Source organism: Pezoporus occidentalis, unplaced genomic scaffold, assembly GCF_034315485.1.
Source record: "Pezoporus occidentalis ecotype Australia unplaced genomic scaffold, CSIRO_AGI_Poc_V1 ctg25, whole genome shotgun sequence".
Classification (NCBI taxonomy): domain Eukaryota; kingdom Metazoa; phylum Chordata; class Aves; order Psittaciformes; family Psittacidae; genus Pezoporus; species Pezoporus occidentalis.
This window is the reverse complement of record NW_026914394.1, coordinates 6,170,757-6,195,871: the sequence shown is the minus strand read 5'-3', so window position 1 is coordinate 6,195,871 and position 25,115 is coordinate 6,170,757. Positions and strand designations below refer to the sequence as shown.

Below are 25,115 nucleotides of genomic sequence, written 5' to 3'. Positions count from 1 at the left end.
CCGCCTCGCCCAGTGCGGCGGCGGCGGCGGGGACGGACGCGGCGCTGGGAGCGGCGACGGGAGCCGGGACACGGGCACCGATAGCGGCTGCCAGGCTCCTGCAGCGCAGGGATGGATGCGGTAACTGCAGGGGCGCCGCTGCCCTTCACCCTCACTGCATCCTCTCCCCCGGAGCGGGTGCTGGTGCTTTGTAGCTTGGGGCTGTTCTCTCCACCAAGTGCAGTTTAAGCCGGGACTTTAGGTGTGTGCTCTCACTGCTGCTTCTGCGCTGCATGGGGACCACAAACCAGCAGCTTTCCTGACCCAAAGCAGGGGCTCCCACTGCCTGTCTTCTTCCCCCCTCTTGCTCTGAGATCAACTGCGGTTTCTGTCTTTTAATTTAACAAAAAGTAGAGGTGGATTTGATGTTTTCCTCTGGTTTATGAGAAGATGGTATCTGTGCTGTGCTCTCGTCAGTGTGCTCGGGGTCCTGGGCCCAGCTCCAGCCGCCCTGCTGTGGGCAGTGCTGATTAAACATTTACCCACAGGACCTCCCTTGGAAATCAAGATAAAGAAGGGATTAAGCCAGAAAAAAATCAGGAGGGGAACATGCAGTGCTTCCTCTTGGCTGTCCTGCATGCCACGTCTTGAACTGGGTTTTTCTTCCGGTGTTGATTTCATTGTAGGAAATCAATTGCAGAGAACTAATGAGAATGAAAATTCCTTTTAGTTAGTCCTTAATAACAGCACAGACCTCCAGCTGCTGCTCTTTCTAAAAGGTATGCTTATCATAGGCTTAAGATGAGCTTTATTCTGCTTCCTAGAATGATATTAATGTTAGAAGAACTATTTTATTTATAGGGAGAAAATATGGAGAGTTTAGCTGTCCCCTGGCTCTGTGATGCTCACAGCTTTCCGGCCAGTGGAAGTTTGTTTCCTTTTTATTCTCTCCCTCTCTCATCTTGCATGGGCTTTTGCCAAATGTGTTATTATTCACAGCGAATTATTTGGCCAGATGTAGCTGTAATGCACATTGTGAGCTTTTGGCAGTCCTTTAAATGTATTAGTGCATTCTCCTCACTTGTCAACTGGTCTAATTGTCTCCCTGCTGTGCTGAACCCTCCCTGGACTTCACATGTGTCCTATCTACATGCGACCTGCTTGGCACCATGTTTAGGCTGAACATCTCCCTGTGTTAGCTTGAGGTGTGTGGGTCAAGCTGAAGAGTTGCTTGGGTGGGTCTGAGGTTTGAAATGGTCCTGGCTTTGATGGAAAACTATCCCTGCAGAGACCAGGAGAACTCATTGCACCTCAGAGGATCACACTAAGCTCAGCCCAGTGCCTGGAAGCAGTAGCAGGAGCTTTGTGGAGAGGGAGAGAGCATCAGGCTGGGTGTGGGTGTGCAGGAGGTGGCCGTGGGGTGCAATTAAACCCCATCCTCCCAGGCAGTTCATTGTGCTTGGCCGGGGACCGTACGTGTCCCTCCTGTGCTGGGTCTGTGCATGCTGTCAGTGTGAATACCCCAGCATGCGGCAAACTGGGGGAAGCTATATTGTAGTGAAGGGCAAGGAGAGTGCGTTAAGCACAGATAATCTTCCAGTTAATTAGGCAAATCATTTGAAGCTGCCATTTCAAGGCAAGAGGAATAGCAACTTGAGGGAAGGGGGAGAACAGGAGGCTTGTATCCATCCCGCTTTAATTAAAGGTAATGCCAAGCTAGCGACTACCACAGCTGTTTCTGTCACAGCACTGCCAGGCTGAAACCCCTGTTTTGCATGAATCCTCCTCACCTGTGGCACAGTGAGACATGCAGGTCTGTTTTTTCTCCTCTCTGAGGACACTGATGAGGAGCTATGCATTACAGTAAAGAAAATCACTATGGAGAGGTAAACAGCACTGAACCCTTCAACTGTAGCTGCAGCACGTGTGCAAGCTCGGTGCGATTGCATTAGGGCACCTCGCTGCTTTATGTCCTGTCTGGCAATCCTGGAGGGATCGGGTACATGGGGGATTATTTTTTTCCTCCCAAATCTGATTGATCCTCCGTGTGCTTCTGAAATCTCCCATTCCCACCGGCTCGCCGCTAGATTAGGCTGTCTGGGCAGCTTACCCAGCATCACGCTGCTGACCACTAATATGAAATATAATTGGAGCAATTCAACCCTCTCCCCCAAGGGTTGGTTCTTTACATCATGCACTACCCTGTGAAAGTAATAAAGCCAGTGAAAGGGGTTATTCAAGAGAAATTGTCAGTGTTTAATAAATTGTGCAATTAAATGCAATAAACCCTCAGTGCGCTATTCATCTGCTCTGCCTTAACACTTAAGGCTGGGGCTTTTTTCAGAATAACGAAGTTCTGTCCTAGATAATTTTTTCCAATTTCCTCATTAGAGGGGTTCTCGTGAAGCCTTTCAGTTCTCCGCACTGAACCAAACTGCCAGAGTAGTGCACCTAATGTAATCACGGCATATAAAATGTTATAGAGCAGTTCAAGGACTTAAGTAGCTCATAAATTTCTCTTCATATTTTCTCTGTAGTTCAGGCCAGGGTTGAATTGAAGCCTCGATGTTGCAGGTAAACATTGTGGTCCCCTTTCTCCAGCATGGGACAGGGAGATACCTGGGGACAAAGGCTTGAAACAAAATGTTAAGTGCCCTTTTAAACTGTGCTGTCACCTATTAGCTCTCTTTGTTCAAAATCATATGGGGTCTGGTAACTGTGTTAGAGAGGAATTGAGTATCTCAGCCTGCATTGAGTATTCATCACCTGAACTGAGAGATGCTCTTGCTGTCCTTGTGTGGCACATGTTTGGGTTGTATGTCCTTTGCTTCCTGGGAGTGAGAGGGAATAACAGCAAGAGGAGAGGCATCCAAAAGGTTCTAGGGATCTGAGCTAAACTAGCACAGTGGAGGAGGATTGTGCCCCAGGGATCATTTAGAACCTGCCAAGGAGGATGTTTGTACTTCATTTCCTGTGGCGGAGCTTTCTAAGGGAAGCAGGGGATGGACTGGGGATCTCCACTGGCCTCTCCCCTGGCTTGTGCTTGTGTACTGAAAATAAGGAGCAGCTTTCCTACCCAGTAGGTGCATAAGTGGTAGCACAGAGCCTCTGCCAGGAAGACCTAACGTTCATTTTTGTGTTTGCCGAGTCCTCTGGAGGGAGATTCTCCAACACTGGGTGATACTGAGGGGGCAGAAACCGTTTCCACCTGGTCCCACTGGCTCTGCTTGGCTGTGTTTCCATGCTCTGCTCCTGTGTTTCCCCCTGTCTCAGCTCTGTTGTCTTTACAGAAGTGATTTGGGAGTGTTTGGAGCATCCTTTGAATGAGCTAATTCTCCTCTCCTGCTTTTAGTTTCTCACTATATGCTTGACACATCCTTGGTGACCAGGGTGGAGTCTGTGACCTCTTTCCCTCTGAAATGATGTTAGAATCATAGAATGGTTTGGGTTGGAAAGGACCTTAAGATCATCCAGTTCCAACCCCCCTGCCATGGGCAGGGACACCTCACACTAAACCATCTCACCCAAGGCTCTGTCCAACCTGGCCTTGAACACTGCCAGGGATGGAGCATTCACAACTTCCCTGGGCAACCCATTCCAGTGCCTCACCACCCTTACAGTAAATAATTTCTTCCTTATATCCAATCTAAACTTCCCCTGTTTAAGTCTGAACCCATTACCCCTTGTCCTGTCACTACAGTCCCTAATGAAGAGTCCCTCCCCAGCATCCCTATAGGCCCCCTTCAGATACTGGAAGGCTGCTATGAGGTCTCCACGCAGCCTTCTCCAGGCTGAACAGCCCCAACTTCCTCAGCCTATCTTCATACAGGAGGTGCTCCAGTCCCCTGATCATCCTCGTGGCCTCCTCTGGCCTTGTTCCAACAGTTCTGTGTCCTTTTTTATGTTGAGGACACCAGAATTGCACACAATGCTCCAATCATGATCATATAAATTGCCCGTTGCACCTCCGAAAGCAGATGTTTTGTGCTCTCCTCTCTCCCCCCACCCAGGAAGGCGTGAGCGATTTCAGAGCCCTCCGAGCAAAATTTCAGAGTGACTCCAACGTGGCCCCCAAGCTGGTGCAGCCACGCAAGAAGCCTCCCCCTGAGGCTGCACCCAAGCCGGGCTCTGCAGGGAACGCTGTGCCCAGCCCTCTGCCCCGGAGTAAGAGCAAAGAGGTAATACTATACCCTAAGGATGAAGCTGCCTCCCTACCCTCTGCGCTCACCCAAAGCAACCCCTTGGTATGGCCTCGAGCCAAGCTGGGTTACATGAAGCCAGCAGGGCACAATGAGGAGCATAAAGGCAACATCACAGAGAAAGGGCTGAGTTCTCCCAAGAGTGATCCAGGGAAGCCTCTGCCATCCTGTTGCACTGACCAGCAAGGATCAGCCAAAACAGCTCCAGAGAGCCCTTCGTTCCCAAACTCTTTCCACCATGCCCTACAGATTTGGGAAAACGCCTTATCCCACAATGAGAAAGCAAATGCAATGCTCCCAACCCAACGGGCGTCGAACTTGTATGTGCACCCTCACCCGGAGCAGAGGGCAACGCATGCTCCTGCTGAGACAAGCAGTAGTAGGATACGACCTTCTCGAAGCAAGCCAGTGCTGGACTTGCTGGCCCAGAAGAAGAAGGATGCTCTGCTCAGCAGTGGGCAGGCTCTTCCTCAGGCTCCCAGGAAACACAGGACCTCTGAAGAAGCAGATACTGAGACTGCAGTGGCAACTGCATTCTGCCAGCAGGGTTATTGTGCATCGAGAGAGCAGCCTCAGCACCAGAAAGGTATAGTAAGCTATACTCCGTGTCCCAGCCCATGGCAGGGGGTTGAAACTAGATGACTTTTCAGGTACCTTCCAACCCAAACCATTCTATCCTTCTATGATATATACAGTTAAAGGCATTGTCCACATTTTGAGAGTAGGATGAAGAGTGAGGACAGGGGAGTATCTTTGGTTTTGGTCTGCTTTGGCCTTTCACAATCACAAGGTAAATGTGGCTACACCCCGCTATTCGGTTTGCACACAGACATATAAAGGCTTGGCTTTTCTGCAAAGACACTTCAGTTTGAATTAAAATGGCCTAAACCTGATCTCCCCCCTCTGCAACCCTCCCAGCTTTGCAGAAGGTCATGTTTGAGCTCGGAGGGCATATTCTCCTTGCGATATTTCATACAGAAACGGGTGCTAGGAAACTCAAATGCCGTGAAGTTCCCCTTGCTAACGTCACACCAAGTGACGAGGCACTGAAAAGATTAAGCCTTTGTTTACCCTGGAAAGCTACCTCTCTTGGGCTGTGTATTGAAAACAGCTATGCCACTAAATGCTGGCAGATTAAACTGTTATCGGTACAGAAAACGAGGCGAGTATTTTATAATCCAGAGGAAGGGAGCTGTCGAGAGCTGAGGCCCCAACATGGTTAACTGTAAAAATGGACATTGCCATTTACTTTGCCATCCTGGTAACATGGTTGGAGCCTTGCTGTGTGATGGGGACACCGAAACTGGGAGGAAATAGAGCTGGGTAGAAATGTCTGTATAATAACTAATGATCCTCTATGGATTTTTGTTCAAATGAGGGCTAATTGCTGCCTGTCCTTGTGTTTCTCTGGAGCAGAATCCAAGCCTGCGTTCTGCCAGGCCAGAGCAGGAAAACGGTCTCACACCCCACAGAGTGAGTGGCCAAGAATTAAACCTCTCCCTTCAGCTGAATCCCTTGGTCCTGCCCCTGTGAAGCCTGCAAGACCCCCGGAGTTTGATCTCAGTGCTTTCCGAAGCGCCGTGCCTTTGGTCCACAGAGGAAATGAAACAAGTAAGAGATTTCTAGTCTTTCTCCCCAGACCTCTTCTGTACAAAATGAATCATAATCTGCAGTTTATTGACATCCATAGGGCCACGATTCCAAGTGCACAGAAATAAGGTGTTGTTACTTGTTTCTAACGTCTTTCTCAAACATCAAGAAGTGCTCGGCAGCTTCAGGGAGGCTGATTTTTGCTCTTAATCTGGAAAAGGGATCTGGTTTTCCAGGTTGGCCGTTATCCCCCATGCAGAAACCAGCCTTCCTCCCAGCTGCAGCGTGTTGTGAGTGGTTTACAGCTGGCTGTAAAGCAGCAGCAGCTGCCTCTGAGGCAAGCTGATCTTTATCACTCCTCTTCAATGGGAAATGCCTTCACTCTGAAGCACACAACTGTGGGAAGGCACAATAAAATCGGTAGAAACTGGTCTGCTAATCCCCCCCCTTCTGTTTTAAATACAACAGAATGCAATGTTGTTAAATGTTCCAACATCAAGAATCGCAAAAGTTCAGTTTCCCATAATAAAACCCTATTGATGTTGCATAATAGAATATTCTGGACTACTTATTAAGCAGCTAAATGGTGTTTCTTTATAGATACAGACTTAATTATAGCCAGATCTTTAGGCTGCTTTTCTAAGAAGTGCTCTGCTAAACTCTCTTTGGCTTTACTGTGCCAGTGCTTATTGTTCTGCCCTGGCCTTGATAAGAATAAGAGGGAAAGAGAGGTTTTCACTGAAGCTCTTTTCTAACCTCATTGCTTCTAACTATATTAATGCTTCTAAACATATTAATTTGGTGGAAGGAACTATTTACATTTAGATGTTATCATCTCCGTGCCCTCTCAATATTGCTCAATTATAGAACTCTAGAAAGCCTGAGGTTGTTGCCTGGAAACATGAAATAATGTTGTGTTAACATAGCCACATCCCCACTTTCTGCTGGCAATCTTATTTCACACCTTTCTTTGTGTGCAGACAGTGGTCTTGCCTTCAAATACTAATCCTCTGTGTGTTTGTGTGCAGCTGCTGATGAAGAGGATTACTTGACCCCTGAAAGGTGAGTGTGTAGTGAGGCAACGTGTGGCTCATAAGTGATGAAGGCATCTCCATCCCATGATGCTGAATGATCCCTATGTAGTCTGGAGGGAACATCCCACTCCCAAAGGCAGCGACTTGCTGGGATGACCTTCTCCTAAAGTAGAAAGCTTCATCCCTGTTTTCTCCTCTGGGTTCTTTGAGCAGTGTGGAGAATCCTACCTGTGTGTCATTAGGTCTGGTTCAGCCGGCCAGAGGGAAAACACTGCCAGTGCTTTGGCTGCAGAGATCACTCAGCACCCGTGTTTTTTGCTTCCTGTTTTCCATGTACTCAAGTGGTGTTTTATAAAAGAGATGCTTTTGAGAACTGTTGTGAAACAAAGCCCTGGGGTAACCAGCTGGTGTTAGGGGTTTGTTGTTGCCAGCAGCAGAAGAGCTTGCCCTCCTGCATAGATACCTTAAGGTCCTTTCCAACTCTAACTATTCTGTGACTCTATGTTTGTGCAGCCAGAACGCCAGAGTACAGGAGCCTTTGCCCCCCCTCCCCATCGCCAGGGCTTCATCTGTCTCCACGTGGAAATGAGGTTTTTAGGGAGTGGTGGTCCAAAGTCAACAGAGGTCACAAGCCGACCGGTGCAGCTTCTGATACCATAAGTGTCCAAAATGGCTCAAAATCTCACAGACACCATTGCCTTTGTATACAAGGGGATTTTTCCTGCTATGTCTCTGAGTTGTCATGAGTGGTTGTTAGTGGTGCTGGTTCTTTGCCACAAGAACAGCTGAAGTGTCGGAAAATAGTCATATATGTGTTTTGTCTTATCTGCCTGAATATACAGCTGTGAAAAAAGGGAAACAGAATGGCTTATCCAAGGCAAAAAGAGCCGAATACTCAAAATACTTTCTGTTCCCAAACAATGAACTCTTGCAGCTATTGACATAGCAAGTTGTGCTTTTCACATCATGAGGTGTTCCTGCCGGTGTTGGCTGGTGTTTCGTTTAACTTTTAACCTGTGCTTGTCGGAAGAAAAGTGGTCAAAAAATAACCAGCTCCAAAGCTGTCATGCACCACAAGGAAGCTGTCTTAGCAATAGATTGCAGCAAGATTAGCTGTCTTACGCTAGTATTTCTGATATGGTCTTGGCAATAGGTTACCTGTTAAATATTAATCAGGTGTAACTGGGGAAATGAATTCAATGAATTCCAGCATAAAAGTGAAATCATGGGGTTGGAAAGGCAGAAATTCCCCTCCTCTAAGGCGCACCTGTAATAAAGTCTGGTCTCTTAGAGACCCTGACACAGTTGCTTGGGCCAACCAATCTGGAGCTCTGATTCCTTGTTTGGGGATAAACACTCTGCTTTCACTGGTGCTAGTCAGGGATCCATCAACCCAGTTGTATTTCAGGTCTGGTGTAGCACTGTGGTGTATATAAAGGGCTGTCTGGAGTCCAGCCGAACTCCCAGGATGCTGTTTTATCCAGGGGTTGGGCTGGGGAAGTGAAAGGTCAGGGGTTTTCCTGGCCTCCATTTCCTCAAGTGATGGTACCAGGGACAAAATACCTGTATGTATATGTGTGTCCCCTTCAGTGGGAGACATGTCCAGAACAGCTGTGGGACCAGCAAGCTGGAGGCACTGCCCCCAGTGCTAGGGGCCTCAGAACAGGGACTAGGGCAGCCTTTGGTATTAGCACAAGCTTCTGACTGACTTTAGGTGCCCTTTCTTACTTTGATTACTTTACTTTAACATGCAATTTGAGTTTCTTGTTCCTCATGCTCTGTTTTGCAACAACTACTTAGTCCTTACTCTGCTGAAGATGAATTGTGATAGTTTAGGGTGATTCAAGGAAAACCAAACCCTCCCTGAGGTTTATAATAGACTTACTGTTAAAAGATGGAAGTTCTCACTATAGCTTTTCCTGGTACTCTTTCACCACCCTACCCTGTCCTCTGCGTGTGTTACAAGCTGTATTATGTGCATTTGCCACTTCTTAGTACGCTCCTGAGGTGCCTAAACCTCTGCTGCAGGGGGCACAGGGGAAGAAGCCTCTGGGATTTGCCTGGGTAATGTGGGAAGGCTTGGATTTCTCCCTGCACCTATTCCCAAATGATGCTAATTTAAATTTCCAGAGAAAGAAAGGAAAAAGGAGAATGAGGAGGTGGAGGCTGGGTTGGGAAGTTCAATACTTGAGGCTTTGTGGTGCTGGGGCTGAGATGCGGCTGGTATATCCCACATGCTGTGTCAGCATGGAGCATGTAGCTTGTTGAACTTGGGAGCAGGATGTTTAAACCTACCCTCTGATACCTCTGCTTTCCCCTTCCTGTTTCCTTAATTGAGAAATAGCATGCCAAACAGTGCAACTGGGTTGTTTTTCATTTTAAAGTAGCTGTAGTAGGCTTGAAAAATGCTACACTTTGATTTCCTTGGATTTTTATTGTTCTCTTTCTACTTTTGAGGGATTGCTGTAGGCAGAAGACCATAATCCCAGTATGAAGTGCCCTGATGTGCTTTGAGTCCTGTAAGCACAACCTGGCCTCCCAAAGGAAAAGCAGTGGCACAGGTCTTCCTCCGAGGAATTCCCGATTTCACTTTGCTTTCTTGTAGGCTCAGTATCAAAACACTTGAATTCCTTGTTGTTAAGATGATTTTTTTTCCCCCAAACTTCTAAAAGGGCCAGAAAAAAAAAAAGTCTCTTTTCTCTTTTCTTTCATCTTCTCAGTGCTCAACTTGAAGAGCAGCATAATTATGAAGAAACGCCAATGTACCTGAATCAGTCTGGGGACACCACAACCTTGTGTGTCATTGAAGGTACTTTGAAAAGCCTGATTCATTCCTAAGTGAATTATGTGCTATCTGGGATAGAGCCTTTGAGAAAGGAAATAACACAGTTGAGAAAAGCAGATGCACACCGGTCCAGGTGACCAAATATGACTGCCTGTACTGTCTCTCTTTGCACTGGCTATGTGTGAGGACATTGGGGCACAGATGTTAGCATTTTGGTGGTGAAATGCTGCAGTAAAGCTGCAGTGGGGAAAAGTCAGGAGATGCTACGGATGTAGAAGAGAAATAAAAGAAGACAGTGAGGCAAACCTCAGCATCTTCTTGGGCACGGGTACAGAGACAGAGCAGTACTTCTTCCCAGTATAATTTTCTCTATCAATCAGAGTTGCCACTGCTCTACTTCTGCTTTTTGGGGGAGGTTTGTTTCTGCCATGTGCATTGGTTTTCTCTCCTATGGGATCAGGAGCCAAGCAACTTCCTTGGGGGTACTTGCTACATCCTTCTTGGGTTTGCTCCTTGGACTATGAAACCTGTGGCAAGTCAAGCTCAGTGCTACAGTCCTGTGAATGTAAGCCAGTGCTAAATAACACATTGAAGGATGCTGGCCTGTAGGACGTGGTGAATGTGCCATAGTGCACGTATGCCTGGATGCTGAGTGTGCAAGCTGAAGTTGGGTTTTGCAACTGAAAGTGTGGTGACTTTAACATGGTCTAAAAAGTAATACGTATTCACAAATTTCTTTTCTAGTACCTAAGGCAGAACCTCAAGAACTCAAGGTAAGAATTCTCATCACAGCCAGTTTTGATCTCTCAGTCTTGACAGTGCCATACACACCATGTTTTCCTGTCCTAAAACCTTTTAATAGCGGCATTTATTGCCTGCTGAGTATTTGTGTGTGTTGTCTGTGAAGACTCTCATAACATAAACAAGAAGCTGCAGAGGGGACACGAAGACTAATGAGGTTTCCAAACACACCAGGGGTGAGAGTAAGTTCCCTTGACTTCTGTTGTAAGGAAGCAGTAACACCATCTGGACATTGGTGGTAGACCAAGTAAGTGTCAAGCACTGATATCAAGATCATGAATTCCTGGAGGAAAAACCCACTGAATTGTTCTGGAGGTTCCTGCCAAAGATGGGCTGGTGCTGGTAAACCCTCTATGAAGGCATCAAAGCGAAATTGTGCCAGGTTCCTTGTCATGGCAGCACGCTCCACGTTTTGGCTCAGAAGTGAGGGCAACTGCTGTGGGCACGACTGTTCAGATTTCCATGCCCTGTTTTGGGGCTATCTCTGCTGCAAACTGCAACTTGACTCTCTTCATTTTACTCTGGCTGCGAAAGGGGTGGCTGTTCACCATGGCAGTGCGGATATCCTGCCATGAAGCCAGGATAGTGCATTGCACAGGGCAGGAACTGCTAAAGCTGTCGTCCTAGAGAAGACCTGCTTGGCTGCATGGCTGAGCTCACAGTGAGTAGCTGGGCTAAGAGAACAGGTCACCTCATGTCAGGAGATGATCATGTACTGGGTATCAGTTCTGGCTCTGGTAAGAGGGGAAACTACACTTTGGGAAACATCAAATTCCACTTTCAAGCCCTGACTTGCAAAGCAATCATTGTCCAGGAAATAACACAGGTTTCCAAATGCACTTACCTATGCATGACTTGCAGAGAGGTTCTCTGGCTTGGCTGCAGTCTTATTTTATGGTAGGTTGGAAAATCTTTAATTAATAAAAAAAATCCTCCTCTTCTGTAAGGTCTCCAACCTGTAATTGCTTTCATTCTGACCGGTAGCTTGCACTGTTATATTATCCTTACATAGCTTGTCAATATGTGTATCTCCTGTCCTGCAAAGTGGAGGAAATATCCTTGTTTGATGACTATTCCAAATGCAAAATGCTTCTGGGCTTTCTAAAGAAATATTTCTTTAAATACTAGATGACAGCTGAAGCCTTGTATAAAAGCTTGACTGTTGAGAAAAGCACAGTGACTGAAGGCTTTCCTCTTCTTTATTTCAGAAACAGAAGGCTTTTCTCTTTGCCAAATCCAGGTAATTTCCTTTCCTTTCTCTCAAGCCTCTTCTAAACCCACAACTAATTCAGGTTAGGATTAGAATACTGTAACTCTCAGTAAATACAAAGAAATATCATACGTTTTGTGACCAGGACGATGTAGACAATGATGCTCTTCTGTGTCAGCGTTCATGATTGTTTTCATTCTAAATCATATCTGGAAGGGAGATTTTCTTCTCTCCTCTGGCACACAAGGAAATACATTATCTTTTCCTACTGAAACCTGAACTCTTTCAGTATAAGAAGGTATGAGGTATGAGGCTCTCAAACTGGGACACCTGCTTCCAGGTCCAAAGCTGTGTAGTAAGTCAAGGTCTACACTGAATTTCACCCTATAAATGTCACGTTTCAGACTCCTTGCGCTGTATAATTACTGTCACTGGCTGAAGGCTGTTTTTTCAATGAGAATTGAAGAATCATGTGATAAAACAGGGTCCCTTCAGTGGGAAATGTTGTGATGCTGGAAGAAAGCTATCAAGTTCTTCCTCCTGTTGCTGTATCTTCTTTCCGAAGCCACAATATAGTACGGTGAGAGGCACAGCTCGTGAGCCAGGTACCACCACTGGCAAATAGATCTAGCTTGTCCATTCCTGCTATTAGAAAACAATCATCTTATTTTGTCTCTTTTCCAAAAGTGACTGCTATTACTCCAGGTAACCAGCAACCTTTAGACTTGGATTTGTCCTTACTTTTGGTACAGACAGTCTTTTTGTAACCTACCTCATTCAAAGGGAAAATGAGCGGCTTATTTGAGCACAGGCGTAAAGCAATCAGTTTGTCCGTGACTTTACTAAAGTGTCTGTGTTCTGAGATATCTCTCATTTCTCAAACTCTCAGTCCTGGAAGAGCTACAATAGATGATGAAGAAGAGGGAAAAGCAAATTTTGAAAGAGAGGAACAGGAAGCAAAGAAAATTTTCAAGGTATTGTATCCCTGAGATTACTTTTAATAACTACTGTGGGATATCTCTTCTCCTTTTATCCTCCCTCCCTTTGGAAAACAGTTGGAATGTGGGTCCTTAATCACCTGGGTTTTTCTGCCTTCTCTTTTGCTTGCTCAACTGCTGCTGCCTAAAAGACTACCTAAAAGGTAGTGCTGCCAAACAGCATCTGTGTCTACCAGCAATTCCTGATGGAAAAAGGTGTGGAACTGTTTCAAGTCCAAAGATAACTTATATTCTTACAGATATGCATATGTAAGTTATACCCATTTCTACTGGAAAGCTGTTTCTAAAGACTGTATTGACCAAACCAAATGTCTGATCTCAGACAGGTGGAAATGAATATGTATCTCCCACTAACCGAACGAAGGAAGATGGTGAAAGCGGGATGAAGGCTCTGCAAGTGAAGGAGGATGTGACCAGTACCCAGACTGCAAAGCATCCTACCCCAAAAGGGCTGGCAAAAGACAGAGCAGAGCTCTGTGAGTATCTCATTGCGCTCTTGAGTGTTTCCTCAATCCTCGGTCCCATCTGTTGCCCAAATGTCTCTTCCATATGGGAAATAATGTTAAATTTGGATGCAACTCTTGAACCAATTTAGTTAAACCAGGGCAAAAGGTTGCATGTGCATTTGTATTTTGGTCTGAATCATTTATTTTGGCTTTGCAAATAGCTTCCTAAGTTGGTTAACCATCTGCGTAACTCAAACCGAGGTGTTTGTTTTTCTAGCAGATTGCCCTTATCCAAGAGAGCTGAAATCCATCTCCTCTGCTCCTCATAATTTATTGAGTCTTAGAAAAGGGTTTGGCTAAGGCTTGTGATAGAAACACACGTGAGCAGGATGAGAGCCTGAAGTCTCGCCCTGTCCCTTATGAAGATGGATGATGGCTTCTTGCTCCATCTTCTTAGTAGTTCCTGTGAGCCTTTTCTTTGGGCTCCTTCTTTCACAATGCTCTAAGGTAGCATCTGGAGCTTCTGATATGCACCATAGTTGCACAATTAAACTCAGTCATGTTTCCTTTGCCAATACTATTTTGCAACTTCAGGTTTAAGTGTGCGTGGGCTTACTCCTGCTCTGCAAGCCATTAGTATGGTATGGCAGCATTTCAAAGATGAAAGAGGGAAAAGTAGCTCTATTGGGCTCTGTGGACAGACCAGGAGTATGAAGGAGAACGTGTAAATTGACTGTGGCTGTTGGTGGTGGTGTGGTCCTCAGGTGTTGTTTTATTATTACTATTTATTATTATTTTAAATCACTTCATAGCAATTTTCTGTTATGGTTGGTGTCTGGTTTTGTATGAAATCTGCTTGACTTTTGAACAGCTGGAGGCAATTTCTGTTGGGAATCTGCCTTAGAAGTGCTCATGCTGAGCCTCCTGCCATTGCTTCATTAGGGAATTGTTTGGTTCCCCACCCCATCCTTTTCTTCTTCATAGGGTTTGAATGCTCGGCAGAAACTTTGGTCATTAACTCCACCATACTGTGGTGGTGCATGTTTCTGGTGAGACCTACTGCATACACCCATGTTCATTACAAACACTATTTGCTTCTATTTGTGTGGCTGCCTTTCTGTATTACATGTACATTCAACTCCCTTAAATCAGTTTTAAGGATTTGCTATTTCCACTAACCAAGCCCTCTAGTAATAATCTTTTTTCTAAGCTCATGAAGTGCAGCTCTCATGCTTGCTTCCAGCTCTTGGTGAAATACATCTCTGGGAGACTCTCCCTCCTTGTTTCATTTCTGAGATGTTGATTTATAGGTGTATTCCCAATGGAGAGGCCTGTTATTTGGATCTTAGCATCTCCACCAACCATGCTAAGCCCTCCCTTAAATCACTTCTCTGGACATTCATAAACAGTCTCTTGGAATGTCTTCTGGTGAGGAGGACTTGAGCCAGAGCTGCCACAGTTGAGAATATTGATGGGCATTTTAATTTTTATTAAAGTATTTTAGTACTTCAAAATATTTTAAAGTTAAATGTTTAAAACTTCAAATCTTTTAAAATTCTTCACTGGTCCATCTCAAAGTGGCTCAGAGCAGAGACTTCCCTGGACGCCTGGAATAGAAAGTATGTCTGTAAGCTCTTATTTCTCATGCTATCAACTGTTACCCTCAACAGCTGTCCTTGCCCTGTGACAAGGTCCTCAGAAAAGCCTCTAAAGCAAAGCTCCTTTCTCATTTCCAGTGCGTTATGTGTATGTTGGTGCTCCAGAGCCAGGGGTAGAAAGAACAGCATTGGACCAAAGCACTTGGCAGTCTCTGCAGGCACCAGAGGATATATATGATGATGTTGAAGAAATGCAAGATAGGCTGTGAGTATGGACTTGGGCTCTTTGCAATAGCTGTGTCTACGAGATGGCTTTTAAAAGCTATGCTGTAGCAAATCCCTATGTGATATTTCTGTCTTCTAGCAGCCATGGGTCAGACGCCTCACGTCCATTCACTTCAGCCAGCGGTAAGTGCAGCACGTGGAGAAGCTCAAACAGGAGCTGCTTTTAATTTGGGCTGGTCCCTGGGAGATGATGTGGATAGTTTCATTTAACTTTCAACATCTACAGCGTCTCCTTTTGGCCTGGTTGCTCTAAATTCCCATTAAAACCAGTGGGGAGCAATAAACGTGTCTTGCATGGAATTAATTTGAGCAACCTTGAAGCATCTGTAAGAGTAAAATATTACAGCCTGGGTGCAATTTGTCCAGTGAGCCTCACCTCATCGCTGCTGAACGTGGTTTCTGATAATGGCATGCCTTGGTTTTAAGTTTCAGGAAACAGCTATGAAGAAACATATGAAGATGTTGAGATTGGGAGTGATAATCCAGCAAAAGTGGAGTAAGTTGCAATTTCTTACTCTGTGTTTTGAAATACTGACCATGCTTCCTTGATCTCACATGCCAGTTACTGGCTGGAGGCCTTTTTTTTTCCTAATGCAACTGCAGAAGAGTTGTTGTATGGGTGGGTTTCTTCTTCCTATTCCTCCCTGTTTCCCCTTTGGCTGACACTTATAGGGAGTGAAAAATAGTTACCAGAATGAAATCCCTAAGCAGTGAGGCCTTTTTCTTAGAACTTGTAGCACTCCCCATCCACTGGAAGCACTTCCCTTACAGAACTCTCCTTGCATAAAACACACAGGACAGTATTGCTGGCTGCCTCTTGATCAAAAGTTTTGCTCAGCTGTAGCCGAGAAAGGGCATCTTTTTTGTGTGTCAAGGGACAAACGGGGACCTTGTCCCCATAAAAAGGGACAAAACGCTCACATTTCAGTTCAGTGAAGGCTGGAAAGCTGAAAGGAGCCCAGGCTGACATGCGGTAACTAACTTGCAACCTGCTCTTTTTTATTCAGCTTCTCAAGATACTTGCTTCCACAGGGTGTGTTATAAAAGCAATGAGTTTTGCAGCCTCAGATTTATAGGTTGCCTGAGCTTCCCAAATGGATTAAGAGGTGAAATGTGAAGTTCATTGTGTTTTTACTTATTAGCTTTGTGTGGTTCCTTACCCTCCTGCAGTAAAAGATTTCCTGCATCCCTTTGTAAGAAATAGAGACTGCCTTTGGGAGCAGCATATGGGCTGGGGATGCCGCGCAATTGCTTCGAATGCAGCTGGTGGCTCTTTCCTAAGGAGCGGTGTGGGAGGAATAATAAGGTGTTGCTGTACATCTGCTTTTCCCTTACGGATGTGAGGCTCGTACTGGCTTGCATCTGGATTCAAGTCTAATTTCTGTGTGGATGCAGAGCCTGTGTGTGTCAGAGAGGGGAAAAAGGGTTGAGAAACCTAAAAGCATGGAGGTGACTGGGCAGTTATTAAAAGGCAAAGTAATTTCTCTGCAAATTATCCATGGCTTTGTGTGTTGGAGGTGCCTGAGCTTCCCTGGACAGGGAGTAAGTAGTGTGCTGGCATCCATATCTGGCTCCCGGACCAGCCCTGTATGTCTTCCACCTATCGGGAAGCGTACCCACACCTCTTCTACACCTTTCTGCACATGGGTGCTGAACAGTAGCAGAAATTAAACTCCATTGCTAATTCACAGAGGAGCAGTGCGTCTTGCTGAGCTTGCAAGGGAATGTCATGACAAAGTTAGGGTCGGGACCAAATTCGCAGGGTTCAGAGGTCAATGTCTCAATCCCCCAACCAGTCTTTCTGTAATCTTTCCATTGATGCCACATGCAGGATTAAGGGTGCTGATACAGATCAAATATTTTGAACAGTACTTGCACATGGGTAATGTCCCCCATGTGAGGATCTGGGTTGGTCGCAGATACTTCATTAGGAAGTTGCTGTGTTGTAGCTGTGCAACCCCCTGTAAGCCACAAAGAGAAGCACGTGTAGTGAAAGGTCCCTCTCAAGAGCATACACAGCAGAAATGTGTGATGAAGGGTGGCAGAGACAGGTAAATGGTCCTGATGTGCTCCTTTAATGGTCACTATCTGCTTCTGGGGAGTTTTTCTCCCTTTTGTCAGGAATTTTTACTCCAAATATACTTGGACCATTCTGTAGTTCGGTCTGAGAACACCTTCAATTGCAAAGTTTAAATCTAAGCAAAGGTTTGAGCTTGGATTTCATAATTAAGCATCTTTTGCTTTGTTGGTGCCCATCCCACTGAATCCGTCATTCATCTGTATGATGCTGTTAAGGTTTAAAACCTAATGCTGAGCTAAGGTCTAAAGTCTGCTGACCTGCCTTTATCTGCTTCAAGATCTCTGGAGCAGCAAGTATTGCAACTCTCACATACTTCAGCACTTGGTGCCTCTTTAATTTGAAATCTGTTTCTCTTTTGGACAGAACAAAAAAACAAAAGAGATTTGGAAACTTGTTTAAGATAGAAAAGTTGAAGCTGAAGAGTACCAGGTTCAAGGAAAACTTAAAGTAAGAAAATGCTGGTTGTGCAACCCCTTCCCCCTCCAATCCTGAGCATTCATATTTGCAATCATTTGAGAGGAGGAGGTCTAGGAGTAAGAAATACAGCTTTATTGGGAAAGTTATGCCCAAAGTGCTTCTATCTACTCAACAGAAGCTGCAATGGCAGATGGAACTAGATGATCTTTAAGGTCGCTTCCAACCCTAACCAATCTATGATTCCATGATTCTCTGTTGGCCAGTGGTCCATCTGAGCAGCTTCTCCAAAGTCTCTGGCATCAGGAATCTACAGGTGCTGGCCCTACAGTAGCGTCCAAGCTTTCACAGGCTTTCTGCTGCCTTTGGTACCTTTCTGATACCTCAACATGATGCAAATACACAAGGGAACATAGAAATGTGCTACCTGCTGCCTGGATCTGTGGGCCAGGATTAGGCAAAGTCTTGCTGTTGTGGCTCTCAAGGGTTGAGGTTTCTTATTCCAAGCACTTATTCCATTTATAGTCAAGCTGGCAACAGCATCTGCTGAAGAGGTTTATTACTGAGTCTTTAGTCTAAAAAGTAAGGAGAGAGGATATTGTATAACTTCCTGTAGTGCCCTTTTGGGTACTCTAACGTTCAAAACCCTGGTTAAGGTTCCACGGAAACTGCCTTTTCCTCCCGTGCAGAGTGGCTGCCTGCAGAACCCATCCTTCACTGCTGCCAGTATGTGCTTCATCTCACGCACAGTGCCTGAAGTCCAGGAAAATGCTACTTTTTCTTATTTCTTTGGGAATTCTGGATTAATCCTTTCCTCTTTTAAATGAGGAAGGTTTGTTTTGCTTAAAATCCTTTTCACACTAGGTGCTCTGCCATGTCAGTGGCTCCTTCCTGCATTACTGCTGCATATGTTTCCAAGGAAAGAGCCACCAGGTTTCATGTCACAAAGAACCCTTAAAGCTCCAGTAAGCATCTCAGTTATCTACAGTTACTGTCACATTTAAATTCCTGGGCAACCCATGATATTGGCAGACTACAAGGTGTGAATTACTACTGACTACAGTTACCAGCTGCCCATCAACCCTCCAGCTGTGGGAAAGGGGTGCAGAGGTGGGAAGGAGCAGGTTCCTTTTGCTGATTTGGATTGTTCTTTGGGTGCAACGTAGATGTCTCCTAACCTGCTTGATGAACACAAAGGATGGAGTTGCTGCTTACTCAGCAAAGGATGTCTTTCTAGCAAATACATCTTCAGCAGAGAGCTGGTGCTCATGAACTTAGGGTGATGGTGATGTGCAGACTCATTCCTAAAAGCCTCTTTCTATCCACAGGTTGTTTTCCATTTCAGTACCAAATTTAGGTAAGCAACATATGTATCTGACTCTTGGGGCTTTGTGCTTGTGTTTGAAGAGGTAAATGCATTGCACAATGGAAAATCAACCTTAATCCATCGTGCCTCTCTGAAAATCATGTAATGTGGCAGCGTTAATGTTGAAGACTTGATAGAGATTTGTGCTTCACTGGAGACTGGGTTTTTTTCCTCATTTTTGAGTGTTTTCTTCTTGAAGAGGACCATTCCTCCTGTAGATACATATATACTTGGGAAGGCAATGTGTGAAGTGGTCCATGCAGTGGCATTTAGCAGCCAGTGGCACTCCAGCAGCTCCCTGTAAAACTACTTATTGCTGCCTGGTGGAGGGACAAGTTCATGCCTGTGTAAATGGGGGTGGACACAAAACCTGTCCTGCTAATCAAGCTTGAGAAACTGCTCAGGATGGAAACCCTGCCTGGGCTGACTACAGGGTGAAGCTGCTGCTCCTATTGGATCTGGGTGGCCAAACCCATCTAGATAATTGTCCATAGAGACAACTAACAAACCCAAGCATCCTGCCTTATACTGGAGTCTTGCTCTGGCATAAGTTTTGGAGCCCATAGGTTTTGGGATCTTCCTTTTGCTTTGCTTTAGTCCCTTTGGGTTTGAGCAACTAGCAGCAGCCCAGTTTTCCTCTGCAATACATGGCTTTGAGTACTTGGCTTAGGATGACATCTAATATTAACTTTCTTTGCTGCGTTTTGGTTGACAGGGGCTGTTTCCCAGGAGGACATGGTGTATGATGATGTCGAGGTGGGGCAGAGGGAGCCAAGGTGAGGACAGTGTCCATTCCTGAGGCTGGTCTTGGGCAAGAAGATGTTCCTTTTGGCACAGACTTGTGCCCTGGGGAGCCTGTGGTACTGCAAGCCACTGAGGGTCATGAAGCTGGTTGCGACTCAGCCCTCTGGAGAAATTCCAGGTGCCCTCTCCATGTGTGTTTGATTTGGCAAATAGCATCCCACAGAATGTTTCTTCAGTGTTACCTACTCAGCGCCAGAGATGTGAAAAAGTGAGAGCTGCTCCCTGAAACATGTGAAAAGTCAGGTAGTTTTGCTAAGGAAGGAAAACTCCAGCTCCCAGACCTCATAATCAGCCCCGTCCTGGCAAGTTCCTTGTCAGAAAAATTACTTTTAATAGGAACAGCATGTCTTGATGTCTTGCTGCCAGATGATTGTGGCAGCAGTGCGTGCTGGTATAAATCACAGCAAGTGTTTGCGTTTCTGTGGTGGTCATGGTGGGGGAGACAGAGAGAAAAATCATGACTTTGTAGGTACATGGGTTTGGGAAGGGGGGACATGGTCTGCTGGGAAAAAACTGGAATTTCTCTGTGGCTCTTTCCCCTTTTCCCAGAGAGAAGGATGACAAATACAAACCCTGGATGCCAAAATTTCTGATGGCGAAAGAGGATAAGGACCAAAGGAAAAGCAGCGGCGATGTGGAAAGGTCTTGATTTCTGTTCTGTGTTTTCCCACATTGTCTCACTCTGTACCTCTGTCCCTTGAGTTGTCTGCAGGAGTGGGTTGGCCCTGCTTGCACTGACATTTTGTGTTTGCTGCTGCTTCAGGGTCCTTTCTTTCCCTTTGAATCCAGCTTTCAAGAGACTTTACAGACAGCATCTTGAGGGCAAAGCAAACTCTATGATCTGAGCTGTTTGCAAGTGGGGGATACCCTGGGGGTCTTATCCTGAAATCCTATCATGTGTCTCACTTAGCTGAAACGAAAAGGTGTTACTTGCTGTATATTCGTTCGCTTTTCTGCCATGCTCTGTCCCATTGCTTCTTTAATTGTGCCTTGGTTAAGTATTTGATCTCCATGATCAGCTATTCCTATTTTGGCAAGCTCACTGTGTTTAGAAGCCCTGTACACAGCGTAGTAATTGCCTGTGTGTTCCTCTTGCCCTTATTTTAAAGTAGTGATTTCTTGGGTCTTCTTTTTCCGGTTGGGTTTATGGCTGTTTATAGGCTGTTGCTGTAGCATTTGTGCATAAAAGCAAAAAATACAACCTTTTCTTACCAGTGCTGAGAAAAAAAATGTGCATGGAAATAGGAGGTGTCATTTCCCTTTTAAATCAGAAAAAAATAGGTATTTGCAATGAGCTTTTTCATGACCCAATACCTGGGACTTCAAGCAAATGCAAATCAGAGCTCTGTTGTCCAGGTTCTTACCACAGAGCTCCTCCATGGGGTACAAACACCACTTCTGTTGTGCACAGTCATGTGTATGATTTTGCAGACTATCAGGAAGTCAATGCATTTTCATCCACTCCTTAAAGGTGGCAGGACCTGCAGGCTGAGCTTACCAAGGAGAAATCTCTTCACACCCTAAAAGTTCCTAATTTCAGCTCTTGTTTCCCCTCCTCTTCATTTTAAGTGCGTGAAGGCTAGCCAAAGGGGACTGATTTGTTGTAACTTGGTGGGTTTTGTTTGGTTGATCGGGGTTCTTTTTTTCTCTTAGTTTTAAAATGAATGTCATAGCTGGAAGTTCATGTACAAACCAGAAAGAGCGGCATGTCCATGCCCAGGGAATGCCTTAGCATGAATGGCAATTGCTCCCTTTAAGCTGGTTATAAGAGCTTGTTTTTCACTTTACCATGCCATATAAATGTCTGCTTGGGTGACTTTCTCCTCCATGTGCTAAAAACGCAACACAAATCTGGAGAGCTGTATCAAGCCCTGCTTCCATAAATGACTTAGGAGGGGAGTTATCGGGGAACCCTTTATGTTTGGATATAAATAAAACCAGAAGGAGACAAACTGCTGGGGGAAAAGTGAATTGTTGTCTTCCATAAAAATACGTTTGATTTGAAACACTTGATTGTTTGTTCCCACACTGCTTATAGAGCAAACAGTTATTCCAAATGGAGATACAAAATGGCTCAAGTTCTGCTCGCCAACAGATCCGAGTGGTGTGTTCATCCTCTCCTGAAAACCAGCAATGTGAATGGTGTGCTTTGCTCTTCCAAGAGTTCATTGCAGACACGGCTGGAGTTGTTGGGCTCTGGATTTCATTTCCCAGTGTGCCAGTGGTTATTTAGATGGAGCTGAATAGTGTGTGTGTGTGTTTCTCTTGATACAGAAATATCTTCAAAGTCAAGAAAAGCAGTGCAGAAAAAAGCAAGAAGATGGGAAAAGAAGAGAAGTCTTTTCGAGAAACATTTATGGTATGTGTCTTTTTAGAGAGCCAATAGTGTCAGAGGAGGAAAGCAGCTACATCTCATGCTTAAAAGATGCATGGTGGAAAGCTGGTCCTTATCTATGCTGGGAGAGATGTCCCACTGACTGGTCACCTTCTCCTCTAATCTGGGATCTTCCTCAGGAATGTTGCTGGGGTTTTCTCCCCGTTCAACCCCAAAGCCTCACAACCCATCCTGGAAAGTCTTTTCTCCATCCCTCCCCACCACCCTTAAGGAGATTGACTGAGTGTATAGTAACTTGTGGTTGTATTTCTTTTCTGCAGTATGATAAGGAGATCAATGTCATCAGCACTGCCACTGCTGAGTGCTCGGTCCCCAGTCAGAGAAGAGCTGATCTCCCGGTCACAGCTGGAGAACAGCTGGACGTTATCGATGTCACGGAGGGCAATGCAGTGATTTGCCGCAATTCGGAGGGCAGATGTAAGCTCTTAAGATGTGAGCCTCTGGCAGGGGTGGTCACTGCAGTCCTGGTTTGAGGGGCAAATAAGCTTCACAAGCAACAGTACAGTCTTTGTGCTTAGCCACTGTGACTTTATTTGCTCAGGAGTTTACTAATTTACTTCTCTTTCCCCCCTTCTCAGACGGGTATGTTCTAGTGGAGCACTTGAACTTCAGGTAAACTCAGATTTTATTTATTATGATGCATATTTTCTTCTCCTTCCTGTGTATAGATATCTGAGAGCTGGGGAAATGTACTTTAAACTTCTGAAGGCAGGGGAAGGTTAATGTAAACAGCCAGTATTAAATATTAAAGAAGTATTTCCAGTTTTAGGCTGCTGGTTTGCTGGGTCCAACTGCATCTAAAAAAAAACCCATCCAGTCATGACTTTTCTAAATTGGAGATTCTTGACTTGCCTTCAGATATGCCATATTAACCCACATCTGCTGCAAACATGGGCCACTTGGTGTGCATCGCCTTGCCAAAACACACCCTTAAATTCCCTGCTGCAGTATCATTTCCTTGCATGCTCATGCATAATTGGTACAAATGAACCTCCTGTATTGCCCAGGTGCCCACTGCTGTGAAACTGCCTTTTTTCTTGAGACAGATACTGCTAACTGAGAGCTGCTCTCCCAGGAGCATCCCTGAAGGTCTCTCTGTGCTTCCTGTGTCCATGAGACCCCACATTGATCACCTGTGGAGTGGTGATGCACGTGTAAATAAAGCTTTATTTTTTACACTTTTACACTGCTTAATGCACAAGAGATTTTCCTCTTTTGTCTGTTATTTAGAGCACGTCTTCACAGATTATTTCAACATTAGTTATGTTCTGTAGTTCCCACTTTTTGGTATACCTTGTTGGTCTGCTCTGAAATAGCCGTAACATACCTACATTTGCAGTTTACCTGCTCTATATTGTTACTCTCTAGTTTAGGTGTTAGAATTGCAAGAATTCCCCAAAGATTTGCTCTTTAACAAACAAACCATATAAATTTGAACTGGCTTTGGTCTTGACAAAAGTACTGGGACAAGAAGTATGTACCACACCACTCGTGCTGTGTTAAATATACAGAATGGAGGAAAACTTGACTCATTTCTCTCCAAAAAACATGAAAAAAGAGTAAATAAAGCATTCAGTCCAAATTTACTTTATTTTTGTAAGCTAACTTTGGCATCCCAGATATGTAAAGGCTGACTTCTGGCTCCCACCGCCTCACAGCAGCAGGCAGTTACCCAACAGTTGCCCCTGTGTTCGGGCTCTTCTCTGCCATGGGGCTGGAGGATGATTGCTTATTTAAAGTAAAATGCTCCTGACTGTAGGAAGGGAAATATAAATTGCTAATGGCTTCTCCTCAGTGTATCCAGTGGGTACCTTCTCTGAAGCAGAAGAACGTGGATAGGGGTTTTTACATGACTTTGGAGGAAAAAAAAACCCATAAACATGACCTTAGTGTACATCTTTTGCCCCTCCCCAGCGCATTGTAAGAGCCCCTCAGTTTGCTCATAAATATCCTAAAATTGTAGCTGGTTTAATTAGAAATTATTAAATGTTCCAGGCTTAAGGAAACACAGCAAAATAAAAGCGCTGTTTGCCATACGGCCATTTCAAAGCTGGCATAGAAGCCATCAGGAAAAAAAAAACCCAGAGCAAATATTGAACATTTACTTTTAAGTCTATACAGGCATTCTTATTTATTTTACCATGTGGTTACTATTAAGTGCATTGGCCTGCATCCATCCTTGCAATAAGAAAATAAATAGAGCAAGCCCCTGTAAGCATGCGCAGCTTTGCAGCCTTGCCAGCCCAAATATTTAGACTTCTCTAGAGGAGATGGAGAGTTTGGGGAGCTGAAGTGCGTGTTTGGCTTCAGAGCAGGCTGGGACGTGCTCTGTGTCCTTCACCTTTGCTGGGAGTTGTATGGAGGATGGAAGTTGTGGAGACAGTTTACCTGGGGGGATGCTTTTTTTCCATGGCATGTTTAGGATTGATCCTGTGAAGAAAACACCTCCCTTCCTTGACTCCTTCCTCATCCTCCTCCCCATCCCACAGCTCTTGAAGTCTATTAATCACACGCTCTGCAAGAGCTACAGGCAAATCTTGTATTGGCCACATGTGCAAGTTCTTTTTTGTCTCCTAAGGAAATTACTTAAGATTTTCTTTTCTAAATTAAACTAATTAAAGAGAAACCTCCCCATATATCCTGTGATATACGTGACCGGGCCCCGCTCCCCCTGCAATTACGCACAGTCCTTGTGGGGCTGCAACCCAACTAGATGCAAAACACAAACCTCTGCACTAGCGCTGGCAGCTGACTCAATGTGAGGACGCTTTGCAATGCATGTAAAACTCTTTTCCTCCATGGACAGAGTCTAATGCATGCACAGAAGGAAAGCGCTTGGTATGGGATGACTCAAGACAATACAAAACTGCTTTACATATAGCAACTAAGATTTCCTCAATTAAACCACAGGCTGGCTATACTAAGATTATAAGATACCGGTCAGGAAATTAAACTCTTCCTTTTTTTCTTTTATAGCCTTGCTGGTGCATCCTTAACACATCAGAACTTAAAATGATTCTCATATGAATTTAAAACGCTCTTCCTCTCTGTTTCTTCTCAAAATGGAAATCACCATGATAACAGTTGTGACTTGCTGAATCTGAGGGAGAACTGAAATTTCTTAGAAGCCA

At 45.0% G+C, this 25,115-nt stretch overlaps 1 protein-coding gene across 5 annotated transcripts; it reads left to right on the top strand.

Moving 5' to 3' along the window:
* On the top strand, nt 1-24,350 carry FYB2 (FYN binding protein 2). 5 transcript variants are annotated; one of them, XM_062623123.1, is made up of 20 exons: nt 1-120; nt 3,990-4,764; nt 5,595-5,789; nt 6,797-6,830; nt 9,523-9,611; nt 10,332-10,360; nt 11,597-11,628; nt 12,488-12,572; nt 12,919-13,072; nt 14,779-14,905; nt 15,008-15,048; nt 15,352-15,421; nt 17,369-17,452; nt 18,748-18,776; nt 19,501-19,561; nt 20,139-20,231; nt 21,864-21,948; nt 22,245-22,401; nt 22,563-22,596; nt 23,027-24,350. In XM_062623123.1, the coding sequence occupies exons 1-20, from the start codon at nt 112-114 to the stop codon at nt 23,256-23,258; spliced, it is 2,415 nt and encodes an 804-aa protein (XP_062479107.1). In that variant the 5' UTR covers nt 1-111; the 3' UTR covers nt 23,259-24,350. The 5 variants fall into 5 exon arrangements, 4 of the variants coding, with proteins under 4 accessions (XP_062479107.1, XP_062479106.1, XP_062479109.1 ...); XM_062623122.1 differs by having other exon boundaries at nt 15,005-15,048; nt 23,027-24,349; XM_062623125.1 differs by having other exon boundaries at nt 15,005-15,048; nt 23,031-23,168.
* Nucleotides 24,351-25,115: the final 765 nt, after the last annotated feature.